Source organism: Microcaecilia unicolor, chromosome 4 (genome assembly GCF_901765095.1).
Source record: "Microcaecilia unicolor chromosome 4, aMicUni1.1, whole genome shotgun sequence".
NCBI classification, from domain to species: Eukaryota; Metazoa; Chordata; class Amphibia; order Gymnophiona; family Siphonopidae; genus Microcaecilia; species Microcaecilia unicolor.
Window position 1 is genome coordinate 129,091,956 of NC_044034.1, and position 21,406 is coordinate 129,113,361.

At 41.9% G+C, this 21,406-nt stretch overlaps 1 protein-coding gene across 1 annotated transcript in view; it reads right to left on the reverse strand.

Moving 5' to 3' along the window:
- Nucleotides 1-13,747: 13,747 nt before the first annotated feature.
- Nucleotides 13,748-21,406, reverse strand: part of OBI1 (ORC ubiquitin ligase 1) — a 79,374-nt gene continuing 71,715 nt past the window's right edge. Inside the window, exon 6 of the mRNA XM_030200622.1 lies at nucleotides 13,748-15,418. Coding sequence (XP_030056482.1) covers nucleotides 13,894-15,418 — 1,525 coding nt within the window. The 3' untranslated portion in view covers nucleotides 13,748-13,893. The remainder of the gene's footprint in view (nucleotides 15,419-21,406) is intronic.

Consider the following 21,406-nt stretch of genomic DNA (forward strand, 5'->3'; position numbering starts at 1 on the left):
GCTGGAAGAGATGTAAATGGACTGGACACACCAAAATGACCTTGCATGATGGAAATGGAGTTGAAATCCGCTCCTTTATCCGTCCACTCCTGCTCCCACGCCATCTAGCACAACGACCCGCTCACTCCCTGACATCTTCAACGATAAACAGCTGAATGAAAAATCCGTCCACTCCTGCTCCCACGCCATCCAGCACAACGACCCGCTCACTCCCTGACATCTTCAACGATAAACAGCTGAATGAAAAGTGGAAGCCAACAAACTGTCAAATCAGGCCGTTTTCGCAGTTGGAATCGGCAGGACAGCACTTTCTAAGAAGACCCAACGATACCGCCGCAATGTCCAAAGGCCAGCAATCGACCGAGCAGCAGGCCAACACCGGGGGGGGGGGGGGGGGGGAGACCCGCAGCGCTGAAGCCAGCAGCCTGGAGAAACAGACAGATGCCCGCAGTCGGTGGGCCAAATGAGCCACCCGCAAAGTGGTGGACCCCGCTGGGTGATCCAGAGCTGGTCTGCACCCACCCGCTGCTGCCACCATGCCCCAATGTAATTGCGCCAAACCTCCGCCAGACGCCAGTGGCGAGAAGGGAAACGCCCGAAGACAGGGGAACTGGCGACAATCAAAGCTCCGCGGTTGCCAACGATGGCACAACCAAAAAGATCGGGCCAGACCACAGCCAGGCAACGGACCGCAGCGGCGATGGTATCAAGAGCCAACGGCTCCCGAGTCTGCTATCCGGCAGCCATTTTAGAAAAAAAAAAAAACAATTGTCCAACTGTTTTGAAACATAACCCTCTATAATATTTGTGAACAATGGAATAGATGCTATTGGGCAATAGTTACTGGGTTGTGATAAGTCCTCATTGGAATTTTTAGGAATGGGTGTCAAAAACAATTTCTCCACCTTTCTCAGGGAATCTGCAGTCTTATCAAGAAATTGTTTAACCAATCATTAGATAAGCTGGACATGGATCTAAACTGCAGTTAGACTTAATAGATTTATTTAATAGCAATTTCACATCTGCAGTAGTCATAGGTACAAACTTCACACCATAGTCTAACCTATCATTAGATAAGCTGGACATGGATCTAAGCTGCAGTTAGACTTAGATTTTGTACCTATGACTACTGCAGACTTGAAATTGCTATTTAATAGCAATTTCAAGTCTGCAGTAGTCATAGGTACAAAATTCACACCATAGTCTATACACAGGAATATCAGGCATAAAATAGGATGCAACCGGTAATTTCGGTATATCCATAATCAGCTTTTCACGAATAGTTGCCACTTTTTCTTCAAAATAAGTAGCTAAAGCCATAGCAGCAGGAGAAATAGTATCTACACTAGATGTTAAATTGGAAATACTAAAAAAGTTATCAACCAAATTAAAGAGTGGACAAATGGCTTAGGAAGTGGGTGCAAAGGATCAGTTAAACAGGTGCGGAAAACAAACAAAAAAAAAGGGTAAGAACTACTAGGTTATTAGGTTATAGACTACTGCTTAATGCCCAACTGACCATTTATAGCATGTAAGTGCTAGTATTCTATAACCAGTGTAAAAAGCAAAGTTATTTACTTGTAGCAAGTGTTCTCCAAGGACAGCATGCCAAGTATTCTCACATCTGGCTAACGCCATCCAATGGAGCTCAGTGCAGAAGCTGACTAGCAAGATGACTGTAGAAATTTATAGCAGTGTCCCACCGTGCACACACTGGTGCCCTGCTGCTCGATACACAGATCCCTTAGTCATAGAAATTTATAGCAGTGTCCCACCGTGCACACACTGGTGCCCTGCTGCTCGATACACAGATCCCTTAGTCATGTAAAGAATACAACTCCAAGGGGAGGTGGAAGGGTATGTGAGAATACTTGGCAGCTGTTTTCGGAGAACATCTGCTACAGGTGAGTAACTTCACTTTCTCCAAGGACAAGCAGGCCAGTTGTATTCTCACATCTAGGAATCCCTAGTTATCAGGCTCACCGAAAACATTTATGCTAGGCTACTAGGGACTCGTAACATCGAGGACTAAAAGTCAAATAACCTGAAACTATTTACATACTAGTTATGGAAGGTGCAGCATGGAACAGAAGAAAGCTGGGTCTAGGTGGGAGGAGTTCGATTCTAGACACCAAACAAATTCTTCAGGACTGCCTGACTGAACAGACTGTCACACTGGGAATCCTGCTCAAGGCAGTAAAAAGATGTGTCATGTATGGACAGAAACCACTTTGCAAATCTCCTCTATGGAGGCTGACATCCAGTGGGCTACTGATGTTATAACTAATGTTTTATTCCATTATGTACTCATATTCTTGTATTATTATTAATTGTATCTCTACTCAGCCATGGCAATAGCCAGGGCGGAACATTGTAAGCTACATTGAGCCTGCAAATAGGTGGGAAAATGTGGGATACAAATGCAACAAATAAATAAATAAATGTCACCATGGCTTTTCCATTATGAGCCTTAATAGGACCCTCTAAAGTCAGCCCAGCCTGGGCATAAGTGAAGAAGATGCAATCTGCTAACCAATTAGAAATCGTGCATTTGGGGATGGCTAACCCTATCTAGTTTGGGTCAAAAGAAACAACATGTTGGGTGGACTGTCTATGGGCTTTAGTCCTCTCCCGACATAAGGCTAAGACTCTTTTGCAATCTAAGCATGGAGAAAAATGTTGGCAGAACGACTGACTGATTATGATGGAACTTCAACAATAGCTTAGGAAGGAACTAAGGGTGCGTGTGACGAATAAACTACTAGAGCCTGAAGTTCAGTCTGCGAGTTGAAGTGACCACCACCAAAAACAAATCTTTTCCAGGACAAATACTTCAGATGACAGGGATCAAGTGGCTCAAAAGCTTTCATCAGCTGGGTGAGGATAACCATGAGATCCCATGATACAGCTGGATGTTTTACAGGAGGCTTCGTTAACATTAAACCTATTATGAAGCAAACAACTAAAGGTTGTACAGAAATAGGCTTACTCCCACACGGAGATAAGCACTAATTGCAACGAGATGAACCCTTATAGAGCTGGTTCTCAACCTAGACTCAGGTACAGGAGGTATTCAAGCAGTTTTTGTGTAGGACAAGTGAAGGGATAAGGACTTGCCCTCACACCAGACAGCAAACCTCCACCACTTAAATGAGTTAATAGTTTTAAATGGACACTTTCCTGGAAGCCAGTAAAATCTAAGGATTAAAACAATGTTGTTAATACTTGGCCAATATGCTTGAGTTTCTGCCAAGTCTTCTCTATAAGAGGTATTGCAGGATACGCATATAGACACCTTCACCCCCCCCCCCCCCCCCCAATGGAGAAAGGCAAATGTTCAATGTTTTATGTATGCTTTATGACTCAGATTATGTAACACAACATTAATAGGTTTACCTCAACATCGTTTGAGAAAACGTCAAACGTTGCAAAGTACAGCAATTCATACTTCAAGTAGAAAGGGAAAAGGGAAAGGGAAATGGGACTTGATATACCGCCTTTCTGAGGTTTTTGCAACTACATTCAAAGCCCAGCCCACAAGGAGCTGCAGTGGGAATCAAACTCAGTTCCCCAGGATCAAAGTCCACTGCACTAACCACAAGGCTACTCCCCCACAAGTAACCCCACTTTACATCCAATTTCACTGGTTGCCTGTGTACTTCCAAATACAATTTGAAGTACTAGTTTTGATGCATAAGGCATATTGTGAGCAGGGACTACTGCCCCTAGTGACATCAGCAAAATCTTATGAGCTGGGGAAAAGTTATGTTCCTCGGAAGCCTTATGCTTGGTAGTACAGGGGGTTAAAGAGGCTCAACTGGTTGTTACACATACAAGGGCTTTTTATGTGGTGGCACTGAATCTTTGGATTAAGAGAACCTCTGACTTTGAAGTCAGAGTGCTTCATGCACCTTTTGAAAGCTCATTTGTTTAAGGTGGCATTTCCAGATGCATGTTTGGGGGATTGAATGCTTTTACTAAAGTGATATCTTTTTAGAATGCATGGTCTGAATTGCATTGACTTTCCTATTTTATTGTAGTTCTTTTTTCCACACCAATTTGGTTCTTTGAAGGCATGAATAAACATGTCAATAAATGTGAGTCGGTTGATGTAGTGCATCTAGATTTTCAGAAAAGCTTTAGACAAAGTTCCTCATGAAGAGACACCTGAGAAAATTAAAAAGTCATGGAATAGGAGGTAAGATTCTGTTGTGGATTAGGAATTGGGGCTGGTCTTGTCTGAGAGGGAACTAAGATGGCCGCCTGACCGGTTTGGTGGGAAGACGCTCTGATCGGTTTTGAGCTACAAATTATTTCCTCAAAATGCCACACTCTAAAAGAAAGGGAACGCTGAGATCGGTTCCTCTACCTACTTCAGCGTCCTCGCCGCTACAGCCGACATTGGAGCGATTCTACCCCGGCGTCTCCAGGAACTTGCAGGGAGAGGACCCCATAGCGGGGATTCCGGGAGAAGCGGCGTCCCCGCTGGGAGAAGAAACCTCCCTGTCTCCACCATCTTTCTCAACTGCACCTCCGTGTCCAGCATCAAGAGCGGCCCTGGAGGGAAACCCCACTGACTCCGGAAGTGTGTCGGTAGGGGAGACCAGAGAGGATCCAGGCACGCAACAGGTGACGCGGCCTGCTGAGGGAGCTGGAACTCCTTCAGCAAAGAAAACGGAGGTGACTCTGGAAACGGTATGGGGGATGTTAATCCGGATTGATTCTACACTTCAGAAGACCTCAGGTGATGTAGGAAATCTTGGCACAAACTTGGAAGGTTTAAAACTAACTGTAGAATCTGTGAAAGCAGATTTCTCAAACCAAGTAGCAACTCTTCAAAAAGAAATGGAATCAATTAAAGATTTCAAAGCTGTAGTCGTCAAAGATAATATAGATATTAGAAGGAGAGTGGAACAGATTGAAAACTATAATAGACGCCTTAATCTCCGTTTCCTAAGTTTTCCTATTTTAACTGGGGTAACTCCGATGGACACACTTCGAAGATATTTGAATGAAATATTAAGAATTCCTCTTGAGGCCATACCCCCGGTTAATAAACTTTACTTTATTCCTAGACCTAGAGGAGAATTAAAAGGTGCAGGAAAAAGAGATATTCCTGACTTACAGAATATATCTGAGATTTTGGAACAATCTACTGACACAATAATTGACAGAGCTACATTGATTGTATCACTGGTTTTTGAGCAAGACTATAATACCATCTTAAGACTATATTTTCGAAATACGAAGGCCCAATTTTGTGGCTCTAAAGTCTGGATTTATCCAGATGTAACTAAACAAACTCAACAAAAAAGGAAAGCGTTTCTTGCTCTGAAACAAAAGACAATTGATATTGGGGGTTCTTTCTTTTTGGCGTATCCTTGTAAATGTATAGTTAAGCTGGGTCAAACAAAATATACATATTTTTTACCGGAACATCTAAAATCGTTTCTGGAATTGAAACAACTGAGATAATGTATAAATAGACTTGGAGTATAGGCAGCCTTGTTTGTTTTACTTATTCCTAATAACTTCTTTAAATTCTTTTCTCCCTCTCAAGATAATGGGGTCTAAGAAAGGCTAAATTATTATATTTGTATACTGAATTTTTCTTCATTAATAGACGCCTCAAATAATTGATTACATTGTAATAATTTTGAAGATATGGTTATGCTTATGTATAAATTTTCTTGCCTGTATTTCTGACACAAGGGTATCCTTGTTAATTACATTTAAAATAATAAAGACAATATAATAAAAAAAAAAAAAAAAAAGGAATTGGTTTTTGGACAGAAAAACAGAGGGTAGGGTTAAATGACCATTTCTCACAATGGAGGAGGATGAATAGTGGAAATCAGGACGGCTGAGGTGATTACATTTGCATATGACAAAACTTCAAGGTTGTTAAAACACATGTGAACTGTAAAGAATTGCAGAAAGACCTTAGGAAATTGGAAGACCAGGCATCCAGCAGATGAAATTTAATGTTGACACATGCAAAGTGATGCACATTGGGAAGAACAATCCAAATCATAGTTACCTGTTACTAGGGTCCACCCAGAGGGTCAGCACACAAGAAAAAGATCTAGGTGTCATTGTAAACAGCACACTAAAATCTTCTGTTCAGTGTGTGGCAGAGGCCAAAAAAAGTAAACAGGATGCTAGAAATTATTAGAAAAGGACGGTAAATAAGACTGAGATACTGCTGTTTAAATACCATGTACTTTTGGGCATCTTCTTTCAAACTCAAGCTGAATGCTGACAAAACACACTGCCTACTATTATTATCTCAGCACAAGTACAGACCTCCCACATTAATCACCCCCACCTTAAACCTTCCCATACTAGATAGCCTCAAAATTTTTAGGAGTCACCCTTGACCGCTCACTTTCACTCAAACAACACGTTAACGCTACCACAAAGAAGATGTTCTTCTCGCTGTGGAGATGAAAAAGAATAAAGCCATATTTCCCTGGAGAGGTCTTCCGCAACCTCATTCAGTCCATCATACTATGTCATTTGGATTACTGTAATGGAGTGTATGCTGGATGTAAACAGCAAGTAATTAAGAAACTGCAGACGGCCCAAAATACAGCAGCCAGATTGGTTTGTGGAAAGTCCAAGTTTGAGAGTGCCATGCCCCTCCAAAAAAAACTACATTGGCTTCCTGTCAAAGATCGTATCACCTTTAAACTCTGCTCTCTAGTTCACAAAATCCTATATGGTGAAGTACCTGGCTATATGATATATCTCATCATCCTACTGCTTCGGAATACATTCAGACTTTCCCATTCATATCTTACCCTTCATTATTCAAAATGCAACAGCATCAAGTACAAGTCCACACATGCTACCTCCTTCTCTTTCATTGGCACTCAGCTTTGGAATTCTTTGCCGAGGACCATAAAAACCATCACAGATCATCTAACTTTCAGGAAAATCTCTGAAGACAATGTTATTTGGAAGTGCTTATCCCACAACCTCTTCATGTGTCTCCACTGCTGGAAGCGCATCGATCTAGAGACATCCCCCTTCCCTCAAAGTTTCCCTTCTTCCGTCCCTTCCTACTCTTCCCCAGTATCTCTTATAGGGTTTCTGCTGTATTAGCTCCATTTTACTGCATTGGCATCTGCCTCTGTGGTGCATGGTAAGCCACATTGAGCCTGACACTGTTGGGAAACTGTGGGGTACAAATGAGATAATAAATAAAATAAAGCCTCTGTATTGCTCCATGGTGCAACCTCACCTTCAGTATTGTGCTCAGTTCTGGTTGCTGTTTTAAAAAAAAATGATAGAGCGGAATTAGAAAAGGTAGAAGAGCAACCAAAATGATAAAGGGGATAGAATTCCCTCATATGGAAAGGCTAAAGAGATTAGGATTCTTGAGCTTGTATAAGAGATGGCTGAGAAAAGATGACTGAGGGCTATAAAATCTTGAGTGGTGTAGAATTAGTAGAAGTGAATCTATTTTTTACTCTTTCAAAAAGTACAAAGAATAGGGGACACTCAATTAAGTTGCATGGGAATACTTTTAAAACAAAAAGGACGAAATATTGTTTCACTCAACAGTTAAGCTCTGGAACTCTTTGCCGGAAGATGCAGTAACAGCGGTTAGCGTATATGGGTTTAAAAAAGGTTTGGACAATTTCTTGAAAGAAAAGTCCAGTCTGCTATTGAGACAGACATGGGGAAGCCACTGCTTGCCCCGACATTGGTAGCATGGAATATTTCTACTATTTGGGTTTCTTTTGGCCACCGTTGGAAACCGGATACTGGGCTAGATGGGCCATTGGTCTGACCCAATATGGTTATTCTTATTTTTTTTTTTAATAAAGTTATTGTAAACCACTTTGATATTGTAATAATGTAGAGTGGTATAAGTGTAATAAACTATATGATACTAGTCTGCCATGTGATCTGAGCCTGGAACAGAACTGGGGGACCTTGCTATTGGGAAGAGTGGCAAACAAATACACTGAGGGGATGCTCCACCCTCAGATCTTGTGGTCTATGTCCTATACCCTCCTGCTTGTTCACACAGAACACTGCAACCTATCTGTTTGAATAATAATTTGGTTCTGTAGCCAATCTCTGAAAGTCTTTAGAGCATTCCAAATGGCCCTGAGCTCAAGGAAGTTGATATAGTAAGCTGTTTCCTAAGCAGATCAGGTACACTGAGTTTGAAGACAATCTACATGAGCTCCCTATCCCAAGTTGGATATATCTGCTGTTAACACCTTCTGAGAAGGTGGAATTTGGAATGGCAGTCCCAGTCAAATTCAACCGAGTTGCCCAACAGAAAAGGGTATGAGCCAATTCTGGAAGAATTTAGATTACATCCACAAGATTCCCCTTCTGAAGGAATTTAGATTACATCTACTAGATTCCCAGTCATCTGAGACCAATGGGAAGCTAGGGTCCACTGGGTCTCTCGCAAATGGAGATGTGCCATGGGAGTGACTATGCACTGTTGAGGTCATGTGGCCCATTACTCTCAACATTTGCTGAGCTGTGGCCTGCTTGCTGCTTTGGACCTGCGAGGCGAGTGTTAAGGCCTCTGCTCTTGCTTGGGGAAGAAAAGCCCAAGCCTGCAATGTATCAATCAGGGCTCCTATATACTGCAATCGCTGAACTGGGAGAAGGTGGGACCTGGAGTAGTTTATCACAAACCCTAGGATATCCAACAGCTGAACAGTCACGTGCATTAACTCTGTTGCTCCCTCCTGAGATTTGCTCTTGGATCAGCTCATCGTCCAGATAAGGAAACACATATACTCCCACTCTGCGCAAACACGCTTCAACTACTGCTAGACCTGGTGAATGTCATGGGAGCTGATGAAAGGCCAAATGGCAGAACGCGATACTGGTGGTGGTGTTTCCCTATTTGGAATCTGAGATACTTCCTGTGAATGGGAAGTAGTTAAATGAGGGTATAGGCATCCTTTAAGTCCAGAGAGCTGATGAACGATGCTCTCAGTGGGCACTTTGGAGGTCTTTGACACCAATGCAGGGTGTAACCGAGATGGACTATTTGATGAACCCTCTGGTAGGAGGTTACAAGGGGCCATCTTTGCTGAAACAAAATTCAGCCCCCCTACTGGTACGCCATCCGGGATGGTTACTTGGACTATGGCTATGCTCTCCTGGAGGCAGTCAAAAGCTTGTCCTTTGCTTTGACTAGGGACCCGGCTGGAACTTCTGAGCATGGGAGTGGCAAGGCTAAGAGTGTTGGACCTGGGGCTACTAGGCAGAGCAAGGTGGCAGCAGAAAACAACCTTTGAGAGTAGTAGGGTCACCATCAAAGCCCACTTGAAAACCTAACAGAAGAGACTGCAGCTGAAGGTTGATGAGACAGACTGGATGGTATCATTATGCTTCTTTATGAGGTCATCTTCCTCCTTCACCCTGTCTCCAAAAGACTGTCTCCTTGGCAAGATACATCCACCAACCTCTCCTGAACTGCTGCTTCTAGGTCACAGACATGCAGCCATGAAAGTCTGTACATTCCCACACCCATGGCGCAGTGTCTGGATGCAATATGAAAAGAATCCTAAGTGCCCCTGGCCAGATACTTTCTGCATTCCAGCTGCTTACTGGCCAACTTGTGAAGCTCTGCAGCCTGCTCCTGAGGGATAGAATTGGCAAGACTTAGTCTACTGCATAGCAAAGATTTCAAGTAAAGGCTCATGTGGAGCTGGTAGGACTAGATGAGGCAATAAGTATAGAGGCCTGGTAAACCTTCCTCCCAAACGAGTCTAGTGTCCAAGCTTCTCTACCTGAGGCATGAGTCCTGGAGCTCCTAGCTTGTTTGAGGGCAGATTCGACAACCAGAGGGCAGTTGTGCCGTCTTGAATCTGGGAGCCTTCTGGATACAATACAGTTTATCCACCTTCTTAGATACAACCTGAACTGAGAGGCAAGATTCCTAGTTCTTCTTCAGTGTATCTTTAAGGATAGGGTGCAATGGCACTGTCTCCTTCTTTAAGAGGTGACTCATAGTCCAGAACAGATAACATCTTTGCCTTGGGCTTCTCCTCCATCTCCAACTTATAAAACCAGTGATGAAAGAGACCCTCAGGTGCAGATTTACATCTCTCTTAAGCAGGTGAGGATCTTTGAGAAGTAATGAAGGTTTTCTTCTGAGTCCCATGAACAATCCCAATCAGACTTCACTGTACTGAAGACTGGAATAAGCGAGTCTGTGCCTGCTCTGGCTCAGTGGAACCATGTCCACACCCCAAAGGGTGCAGAGATACAGTCCTACCCTCAGACTCTGAAGAAACTTCCTCACCTGATGTTGAGCAGTACAGCATGAACCGATGTCATCACTTCAAGGCACAGGTGCCGAGGATGTCTCCACAGGTATGGTAGGTGCAGCAGGAAGAATCTGTGGCTGATCCGGAGTTGGCATAAGTATCCACAATGCCCAAGTGAAGTGCAACTGTAGTATCTCTGTCAGCTCTTCCTCGAGCATGGTTCGGTACACCTAATTGAATGAAGGCATTGAAAAAGGCAGTGCCGAACTGGAAGTGGGAATCTGGCTGCTATGAGACTTCCACATGACATCTCTACCAAGATGGGGAGAGTTCCTGCAGGTGATGCCCGGGCACTGTGCATCAAAGAGGACCTATGCTTATGCTTCTTGGGTTTCACCCAACACTCAGCGTCGTGGTCTTTCTATGCTGACAAGAACATCGAACCTGTATGCGCTCTCGGTGTCGGGTCCAGTGCTGACCGGTCTTGTGTTCTACTTTCAGTGCCCGATGTTGAGAAAGGTGGAGACCTCCTCAATACCAGTACAGTGCCAGATTACAATGTTTGCAAAACATAGCAATCAGATTATTGTGTCTTGCAAGAAAATATGATCATGTTTCCCCTTTACTTCAGGAGCACCACTGGCTTCCTATCTGACAGAGAATCATCCATAAACTTTTAACATTAACATTCAAAGCATTCAGTATTGGGTACCCACAATATCTAGCTAATTACACTATTCTTTATTCTCCTGCCCACCTCGGTTCAACATACAACTATCGTCTGGTCCTTCCTGGCCCTAAACAAGCTTTACTACAATCCACTAGGCATCGTGCTTTCTACTTTACAGCCCCTTTCTTCAGGAATTCTTTCCCCCTAGAAATTTGCGCATAATTGCCGTTCAAAAAAAGTTCAAACCTGACATAGTCTTGGATTTTTCGCTAAACTTATAATTTAACTTAGGCCTTTTTTGTTGCAGACTCCACTGGTTCCTCCCCATGTAGTCTTTAGACATTTTGCTGGTCTTGCCTTTCCCCTCCCTATTTCCCTGAACTTAGTCTTTCTTATTTCATATACTTTCCTTTTCCCTCGTCTATTCTGTGGTATGATTGTGTGAATGGATGGCTATTCTTTCCTATTTTTATTGTAGTTCCTTTCTCATACTTATATATTGTAATTTTTAGAATTGTAAACCGCTTTGGTATGCTAGCTAGTTAAGGCGGTATAGGAAGTTTGGGTAGGTAGATAAATAGTCAAAATCTGAGCAGACTTCGAGGTTGACGTTTCTGATGCATGTCGATGGACCGTCCTTTGAGGAGCCAACAAGTTTCTCCTACTGAGCCTACCACGTCCTATGTCCTCAACTACATTTTCAAACAGAAAGAACAAAAGTTAGGTTCATGACATCTGATGCACCATGAGTGAAGGTCAGTCACAAAAAAATCACCTGACTTCATTGGGCGCACCTCTTGAAGCCACTGGGGATTCTTTTCAAACATTTAAAAAAGTATCACGTCCAAATTAAACTCCGCAACTGTGACCCGTAAAAAGGGGCAGCGTTCAAACTGAGATTGGTGCTCCGGCTTAAGTGAGCCTAGTAAATTGCAAACAAGAAAAAAAACTAGAGGAGTTGAAAACACTAAAAAACTGAAAGGAAAACACAACAAACAAAATAAAGTTTAAAGATAAAAGAATTGTGAAAGGGACAAAATTACCTGCACAGGAAGGTACTGTAACGCACTGTGAGAAGAACACAAAGATGTGTTCTTCCTACTCAGAAAAATGAAGACTGAAGGACCAATGATGTGTCAGGTGAGATGGTATCAGTTCATACATGGTGGGATGCTGCTAAAAATGTCTGCAATCATCTCACTAGTCAGCATTCGCACCGGGCTCCGTTGGATGTCACTCAGATGCGAGAATACAACTGGCCTGTTAGTCCTCGGAGAAATGGTGCTTACATTGAGGTGCTAAGGGCCCGATATTCAAAGCATTTTAAGAGGGCAGGAGCCCGCTTAAATCATGTTTTGTGGTTAGTGCTGTTCAATATCTGCACAAACTGGACATTTCAGAGGCAGAGTCATTCAGGGAGGAGCAGGAAGTTATGCAAGTTCCAGTGCTTGCATAGCTAAGCAACCCTTAGGACCCATAAAAAGCTGCCTTAATTTTGGCAATCTAGCTAGGTGGGTGCTAGTGCTGATTACTGAATGGCATCCACATGGTTTCTGGGTAGCTGCCAGTACTGCTGTACAAAGGTCATCCCTCCCTCCTAATCCCCTCCAATATGATTCAAAATGGGGGGGGGGGGGTCTGATTAAGGGGAACCTCACCAGAAACACTTATGCAGGCCTCAGGCAATATTCAGTTAGGAGTCACATACCTATATTGCGCATATATCATTTATTTAACGCGTGTAGGAAAAAAATTATATATTTTTTCTACACAAGTTAAATAAATGATATATGCACAATAACTCTGGCTATATATATATAGTCAGAGTTATTGTGCATATATCATTTTATTTAACTCATGTAGAAAAAGGCAAAAGAACACATTTTAAAATAGTACCCAAGCCAAGCATATGATTACGTTAAGATGTATGGTTAACATACACCCAAAATATAAAACTGGTCAGAAATTCCATAAGGACTAGGTGTACAGTAAATAAAAATACATAATATGTTTCACAGGAACATCTATCAAGGTACAAAGATAAGGGTAATGGTAGCAACATCAGAACTATTTTTCAGAGCAAAGTTATGAAGATATAAGATTTAATATACTTATGTCATGTTTCTCAAAATAAAAAGACCAAGCTTTCAATTTTATGTCAGCGCTTCACTCAAAAAAATGAATTATCTTCCGTATTATTAACTTATGACCTGTTTGTATACGCAATCTAAAAAAATGCAAAGACAAGAAACGGATGATACTTCTGATTTCCATTTCCTGTTTTAACCAAGAAAAGCATTTAGGAAACATGCAGCATGCAGTAGCAGTATGAGAATACTGCATCACTGGATACAGAGATCACGGTCTTATGTTCAAACAGAATTAAAGTTTCAAGATGATCAGTTTGGAATGCACAATAGGAAGTTTCAAGATGATCAGTTTGGAATGCACAATAGGACATTATGTAAAAGAGGTTCATAAACTTTAAGAGACAGCCATATAGAACATTTAGCATTATTAAGAGGGCCAGCCTGTGTGTGTACAAGGGAAGGGGCTGTCCCCATCAGAGTTTAGTAAGTTTGCTGTTATATCATCACTGTTGGTTGATAGGAGTACAGGAACCCTGCCAGCATTGCTGTGAATGAAAAAAAAAGTATACACACCCTCTATTGGCCAGAATCAGCTATGGGCATGGAAAATACAAAGGGCTAGAAAAATTAGATCCATGGACAGCATCTGGCACATATGCTATATTTTGGGAGACTCCCAAATATAAAATATCAGTAACATATGACAGAGAAAAAAATGTGTGCAGAGAAGGTACTTTTTACCTCCATTCAGTTTTTATTTAATCACCAATGAGATAAAAGTTTATTCAAGAAAAAAACACAGAGATAGAGCATTCATTTCTTCATGTGAGTGTAGATTAACACACTGCAGCCATTTAAATGGTAAATAAGTCAAAATTCAGTTTTTTGAAGATTTTAATGGACTATCACTAGAAACACTGCTTTCCATTTTTCTTTTTGTTGAATGACTACTATTCCTATTTTCATTTTCAAGGATAGAATTAGCAGGCCAGGGAGACTGGAGTCGATTTTGAAGGTTAAGCTCCTCTGCAGAGATATTAAAAATTGAGGCCTCAGACTTTGGATCCTTGAATAATTTTTTTGAGTTGCAGAAGAAAAAAATAGGAGAAGACTTTTCATTTTGAAAGCAACTATTTGGGATCTTGATTTTATTAGTTTCTGCATCATCATCTATAAGGAAAGAAAAATGTTCATTCATGTCTACATTACAAGGAGAAGGGGCTGGTAAAGTAACTGGTTTCCATTCTTTCTCAATTAGCAGCCGGTCATTGACATGAGAATATTTTATAATGGTCTTTTTGGCTGCATCTTTCATATCATCGTCTGATTTATTTATAAATACAGTGCACTGTGTCACCTTTGTTGCACCATCCAGATCAGCAGACCTTGAACTATGAGGGCTCTTGCTGCTTTCAGATTCAGACATCATGGAATCCAACTCACTAATTTTATCAAGGTAGGCGGCATCCATAGATGCTTCACTGGATGTTCTTGTACGATTTCCTTCAAGATCACCTACAGCTGGTAACCTTTTAAATACATTTTGGCCTTCTTTGTCAATGGACTTTGTTGATGACTTCCCAGGCTGAGGAGTCAATGAATTTTGTTCTGAAGGTTCAAAATGCAAAACAGGGTCATAATTAGTCTGATCACTGTTCCAGAATACTGGCTCCACTGACAATTTCTTTGAACTGCTAGAACATGTTTTATGTCCTTCCATAATTATGCTGCCATCCACATTTTCTTCAGAGTGGGGGTCTTCAAACATTAGTTTTCTTAGGTATGTTGAAGGTTTGCCATGAGGGTTATTTTTCTGGCCAGTGGGGTTCAAACAGAGGGAACTAAGAGACACAGAAGGAGTATCTGGAGATGGAACCTCACAGAACTCTTTATCTTTACATGGTGTATAGACTTCAAGTTTATCTTCCCATTCTTTTTCCAAACAGGCACTTGTAGCTGTTCCAGTTGTATTCAACAGTGTCTCCTGATGATCACAGAAATGTTCTTTGTCCATTGAACCACGAGAGCCATTTGAGCTTTCCGGACTAGAAGAATCTGAATACAGATGATTATCTTGCATTATACAAATTGATGGGGGATTTTCAGGGTGATCTGGACTTTGGCTGACAGTTAGAATGGTTTCCTCTGTATTCTCCTCTGGATTTTTCAGCAATGAAGCATCTTGACTGCCTTCAGACCCCTGATCTTCAGTTATAACAGAGACTTTACAAGCAGAATCTATGCTGGTTTTTATCCCTGTTACCCTCTTCAGCTGTGTAACCTGCAACTCTAGCTCCTCTATGTATTTATCACTTCTTTCTAGAGCTTTTTTCAAGCGACTGGTTTCACGTTCGTTCTGATCTATTTTGGACTGTAGTGCAGCCACTGTAAATCTGCCAAATCTGAAATTAGAAAAAAAAAAAATCAATAATGATTAAAAAAGCACTGATCCTGATCTATTCTTACTGGCAAGCCTTTTAAACAGTTTCAAATGAATTCACCACAAACCACTTCTTATAATCAGCTATATCTCAGAATCTGCATTGCTACAACTTTAAATCTAAAGCAATGGTGAAGATTACTGTCAACACACAAGCAATGATCTACACTAAGAACTAGATTCTATATACTCACGACTAAAAAAAATCTGCGCTAAAATTAAATTCGCTTGGGCGTATTATATAAAGTTTGCTTTAATTTAGGTGTACTTTATAGAATAAGTCTAAATTTCCAGGTGGGTTATAGAATACGTCGAGCACCGGTCTACACAACTAAATGTAGTTGCAGTCAATTATGCCAAGTAAAACCTGGTGCAGATCTCGATGCCTAAATTATGTGCAGAGTGGGTGTATTCTATAACAATGCGCATAGATTTTAGAAATTATGCCCATAACCATGCCTACTTTTCAACTATGAAACATATTTACACACACCACGTTACAGAATACACTTAGCAAATAGCGAATGCACATTCTAATTAATGCCAATCAGTGCTGATAATTGGTTGCTAACATCCAATTATTAGCACTGAATAGCTTGTTAACTAATTAAGTTATGTGCATTAAGGAATACACTTTGATTTCTATGCAGAAATCTTGGCACGACATACAGAATCACAGGGAAAGTGTCTATATCTATATATCTATTTATATATAGAAGGTAAAGTTTGCCTATTTGCGGATGATACAAAGATCTGTAACAGAGTGGACACCCGGGAGGGAGTGGAAAACATGAAAAAGGATCTGAGGAAGCTAGAAGAATGGTCTAAGGTTTGGCAATTAAAATTCAATGCGAAGAAATGCAAAGTGATGCAATTAGGGAATAGGAATCCACCGGAGACGTATGTGTTAGGTGGGGAGAGTCTGATAAGTACGGACGGGGAGAGGGGGTGATAGTATCTGAGGATTTGAAGGCAACGAAACAGTGTGACAAGGTGGTGGCCGTAGCTAGAAGGTTGTTAGGCTGTATAGAGAGAGGTGTGACCAGCAGAAGAAAGGGGGTGTTGATGCCCCTGTATAAGTCGTTGGTGAGGCCCCACCTGGAGTATTGTGTTCAGTTTTGAAGGCCGTATATTGCTAAGGATGTAAAAAGAATTGAAGAAGGCAAAGAAAAGCTACGAGAATGGTATGGGATTTGCGTTACAAGATGTATGAGGAGAGACTTGCGGACCTAAACATGTATACTCTGTAGGAAAGGAGAAACGGGTGATATGATACAGACGTTCAAATATTTGAAAGGTATTAATTCGCAAACGAACCTTTTCTGGAGATGCGAAGGCGGTAGAACGAGAGGACATGAAATGAGATTGAAGGGGGGCAGATTCAAGAAAAATGTCAGGAAGTATTTTTTCAAGGAGAGAGTAGTGGATGCTTGGAATGCCCTCCCGCGGGAGGTGGTGGAAATGAAAACGATAACGGAATTCAAACATGCGTGGGATAAACAAAGGAATCCTGTTCAGAAGGAATGGATCCTCAGGAGCTTAGCCGAGATTGGGTGGCAGAGCCGGTGGTGGGAGGCGGGGATAGTGCTGAGCAGACTTATAAGGTCTGTGCCAGAGCCGGTGGTGGGAGGCGGGGATAGTGCTGGGCAGACTTATATGGTCTGTGCCCTGAAAAGGACAGGTACAAATCAAAGTAGGGTATACACAAAAAGTAACACATATGAGTTTATCTTGTTGGGCAGACTGGATGGACCATGCAGGTCTTTTTCTGCCATCATCTACTATGTTACTATGTTATATCTATCTATATCTATATATATATACATATATATACAGTGGGGGAAATAAGTATTTGATCCCTTGCTGATTTTGTAAGTTTGCCCACTGACAAAGACATGAGCAGCCCATAATTGAAGGGTAGGTTATTGGTAACAGTGAGAGATAGCACATCACAAATTAAATCCGGAAAATCACATTGTGGAAAGTATATGAATTTATTTGCATTCTGCAGAGGGAAATAAGTATTTAATCCCTCTGGCAAACAAGACCTAATACTTGGTGGCAAAACCCTTGTTGGCAAGCACAGCGGTCAGACGTCTTCTGTAGTTGATGATGAGGTTTGCACACATGTCAGGAGGAATTTTGGTCCACTCCTCTTTGCAGATCATCTCTAAATCATTAAGAGTTCTGGGCTGTCGCTTGGCAACTCGCAGCTTCAGCTCCCTCCATAAGTTTTCAATGGGATTAAGGTCTGGTGACTGGCTAGGCCACTCCATGACCCTAATGTGCTTCTTCCTGAGCCACTCCTTTGTTGCCTTGGCTGTATGTTTTGGGTCATTGTCATGCTGGAAGACCCAGCCACGACCCATTTTTAAGGCCCTGGCGGAGGGAAGGAGGTTGTCACTCAGAATTGTACGGTACATGGCCCCATCCATTCTCCCATTGATGCGGTGAAGTAGTCCTGTGCCCTTAGCAGAGAAACACCCCCAAAACATAACATTTCCACCTCCATGCTTGACAGTGGGGACGGTGTTCTTTGGGTCATAGGCAGCATTTCTCTTCCTCCAAACACGGCGAGTTGAGTTCATGCCAAAGAGCTCAATTTTTGTCTCATCTGACCACAGCACCTTCTCCCAATCACTCTCGGCATCATCCAGGTGTTCACTGGCAAACTTCAGACGGGCCGTCACATGTGCCTTCCGGAGCAGGGGGACCTTGCGGGCACTGCAGGATTGCAATCCGTTATGTCGTAATGTGTTACCAATGGTTTTCGTGGTGACAGTGGTCCCAGCTGCCTTGAGATCATTGACAAGTTCCCCCCTTGTAGTTGTAGGCTGATTTCTAACCTTCCTTATGATCAAGGATACCCCACGAGGTGAGATTTTGCGTGGAGCCCCAGATCTTTGTCGATTGACAGTCATTTTGTACTTCTTCCATTTTCTTACTATGGCACCAACAGTTGTCTCCTTCTCGCCCAGCGTCTTACTGATGGTTTTGTAGCCCATTCCAGCCTTGTGCAGGTGTATGATCTTGTCCCTGACATCCTTAGACAGCTCCTTGCTCTTGGCCATTTTGTAGAGGTTAGAGTCTGACTGATTCACTGAGTCTGTGGACAGGTGTCTTTCATACAGGTGACCATTGCCGACAGCTGTCTGTCATGCAGGTAACGAGTTGATTTGGAGCATCTACCTGGTCTGTAGGGGCCAGATCTCTTACTGGTTGGTGGGGGATCAAATACTTATTTCCCTCTGCAGAATGCAAATAAATTCATATACTTTCCACAATGTGATTTTCCGGATTTAATTTGTGATGTGCTATCTCTCACTGTTACCAATAACCTACCCTTCAATTATGGGCTGCTCATGTCTTTGTCAGTGGGCAAACTTACAAAATCAGCAAGGGATCAAATACTTATTTCCCCCACTGTATACTGAGCAGAGATTGTGTCCCATCTACCAAAGAAGGGAAAAAAGTGTGTTCCATACTGGCTAACATACTAAAGAGGGCTTTAAACTAGATTTGCTGGGGATGGGTGAAAAAAGCCCCAAAGTCCTTAACAACTCTCAAGAATGTAAGATATCTAATACTTTTATAGAAACGGAAAAAAGAGCAATATCTGAAAAGCTTTGTATACCAATACCCGTAGTATGGTAAACAAATTTCTGGATCTAGATGCGGTAACAGTAGAAGCCGACTTGTATTTAGTAGCGGTCAGGAAGATGTGGTTCACGGAGAATTATGACTGGGATATAGTTATTCCTGGCTATAACCTATTCAGGAAAGACAGGGTAAGAAAAAAAAGGGTTGAGGATATTATATGTTAGGAATAATATTGAAGTGACAGGATTGCAGGGCATATGGGGTAAGGAGGAAGCACTGTGGGTTAATCCTGAAAGAGGGAACAGAAAAAGTATTTACAATTAGAAGACATGGACAGAGATTTACTTGAAGACATTCACAAGATAGCTATGAAAGAGGAAGTACTACTGATAGGTGATTTTAATATGCTAGACATTAATTGGGGTGTCCTTACTGCAGGGTCGTCTATAAGCAAGGGGATCTGGGATTCTCTATAGTAAGAATTGTTCCAGCAGTTGGTAATGGAACCCACGTGGAATGAAGCTATTCTGGACCTGGTGCTTACAAACGTGGAGAGTGTTTCTGATGTTACGGTGGGTGATCATTTGGCATCTAGCAATCACCGGATAGTGTGGTTCAATATTAAGACACATAAGGAGAGGACTTATTCAAGACTGAAGGTTCTTGACTTCAAAAGAACTAACTTTGTCAAGATGGATGGGAAGTAGAACAGCAGTGGGCAAAACTGAAAGGAGCTCTGTTAATGGTGACAAACCTTCATGTTAGAAAAGTATGTAAAAGTAAGAGAAAGAGACGGCTGCTTTGGTTGTCAAATGTAGTAGCTGAAAAGGTAAGGGAAAAAAAAGGTTTGTCTTCATAAGTTACAAGACGACCCAGAAAGAGGAAGACAGGCAAAAATACCTAGAAAAGCTAAGAGAAACTGTCAGGAAAGCAAAGATATAAATGGAAGAAAAGATAGACAGTACAGTAAAAATGGGGGAAAAGATTTTTTTTTAGATTCATGTAAGTGAAAGGAGGAAGTGCCAAAATGGCATAGTGAGGCTCAACGGTGAAGGGAAGGGGAGGAATATGTAGAAGTTGATAAGGATAAAACTGCTTAACAATTATTTCTGTTCTATGATCATGGATGAAAGGCTGCGAAGGACCACAGAAAACAAATGATAATGGGAATGGATGTTTGGTAGAACAGGACCGAGTCTCAGAAGACTGTTTGTGAGGAGCTAGCTAACCTAAAAAAAACAGACAAAAGCGATAGGGCCTGATGGGATACATTTGAGGACAGTCAAAGAACTCCGGGAAGTTCTGGCAGCTCTACTGTCTGACTTCTTCAGTGCTTCCTTAGAGTCTGAAGTGGTCCTGGAGGACCAGAGGACAGATGTAGTCTCTCTGCACTGTAGTGCAAGTAAGGAGGAGGTTGGGAATTACAGACATTTTAGTTTGACCTTGGTGGTAAGTAATCTAACGGAAACACTTCTAAAGCAGAGGATTTTGAGGTTTCTAGAACTGAATGTATTGCAGGACCAGAGGCAGCATGGTTTCACTAGGGGCAGGTCTTGACAGACAACTCTGATTGATTTCTTTCACTGGGTGATCAAATAGTTGAATATGGGAAGGGTGCTAGATGTGGTGTACTTGAATTTTAGCAAAACCTTTGACATGTTCTGCACAGGCAACTGATAAATAAACTGAATGCCCTCAATATGGGCACTAAAGTAACTAATTGGGTTAAAAACTAGTTAAGTGAAAGGAGACCGAGGGTAGTGGTAAGTGAAGTTTGCTTCAAGAAAAAGGATTTTATCAGTGGTGTACCACAGGGATCAGTCCTTGGGCTGGCTCTTTTTAACATCTTTTTGACTGATATTGCAGAAAGACTGTCTGGTAAGGTTTGTCTCTTTGCAGATGATAACAAACTTTGTAATAGGGTAGACACCCCAGAGGGTGTGGATAGCATGCGGAGGTACCTGGCGAAGCTTGAAAAAACAGTCCAGCAATTGGCGACTCAGATTTAATGCTAAATAAATGCCAGGGTCATACAATTAGGTTGCAAAACACCAAGGGAAAGGTATAGTATAGGGGGTGAAGTATTTCTGTGTACAAAAGAAGAGTGAAACTTGGGGGTGACTGTCTGATGATCTCAAGGTGGCCAAATAGATAGAAAAGGTGACGGTCAAAGCCAGAAGGATGCTCAGGTGCACAGGGAGAGCAATGGCCAGCAGAGAAAAAAAAAAGAGAGGTGATAGTGCCCTTGTATACGATGAGGCCCCATTTAGAATACGGTGTGCAATTCTGGAGACTGCACCTATAAAAAGATACAAACAGGATGGAGTCAGTCCAGAGGGTGGCTACAAAA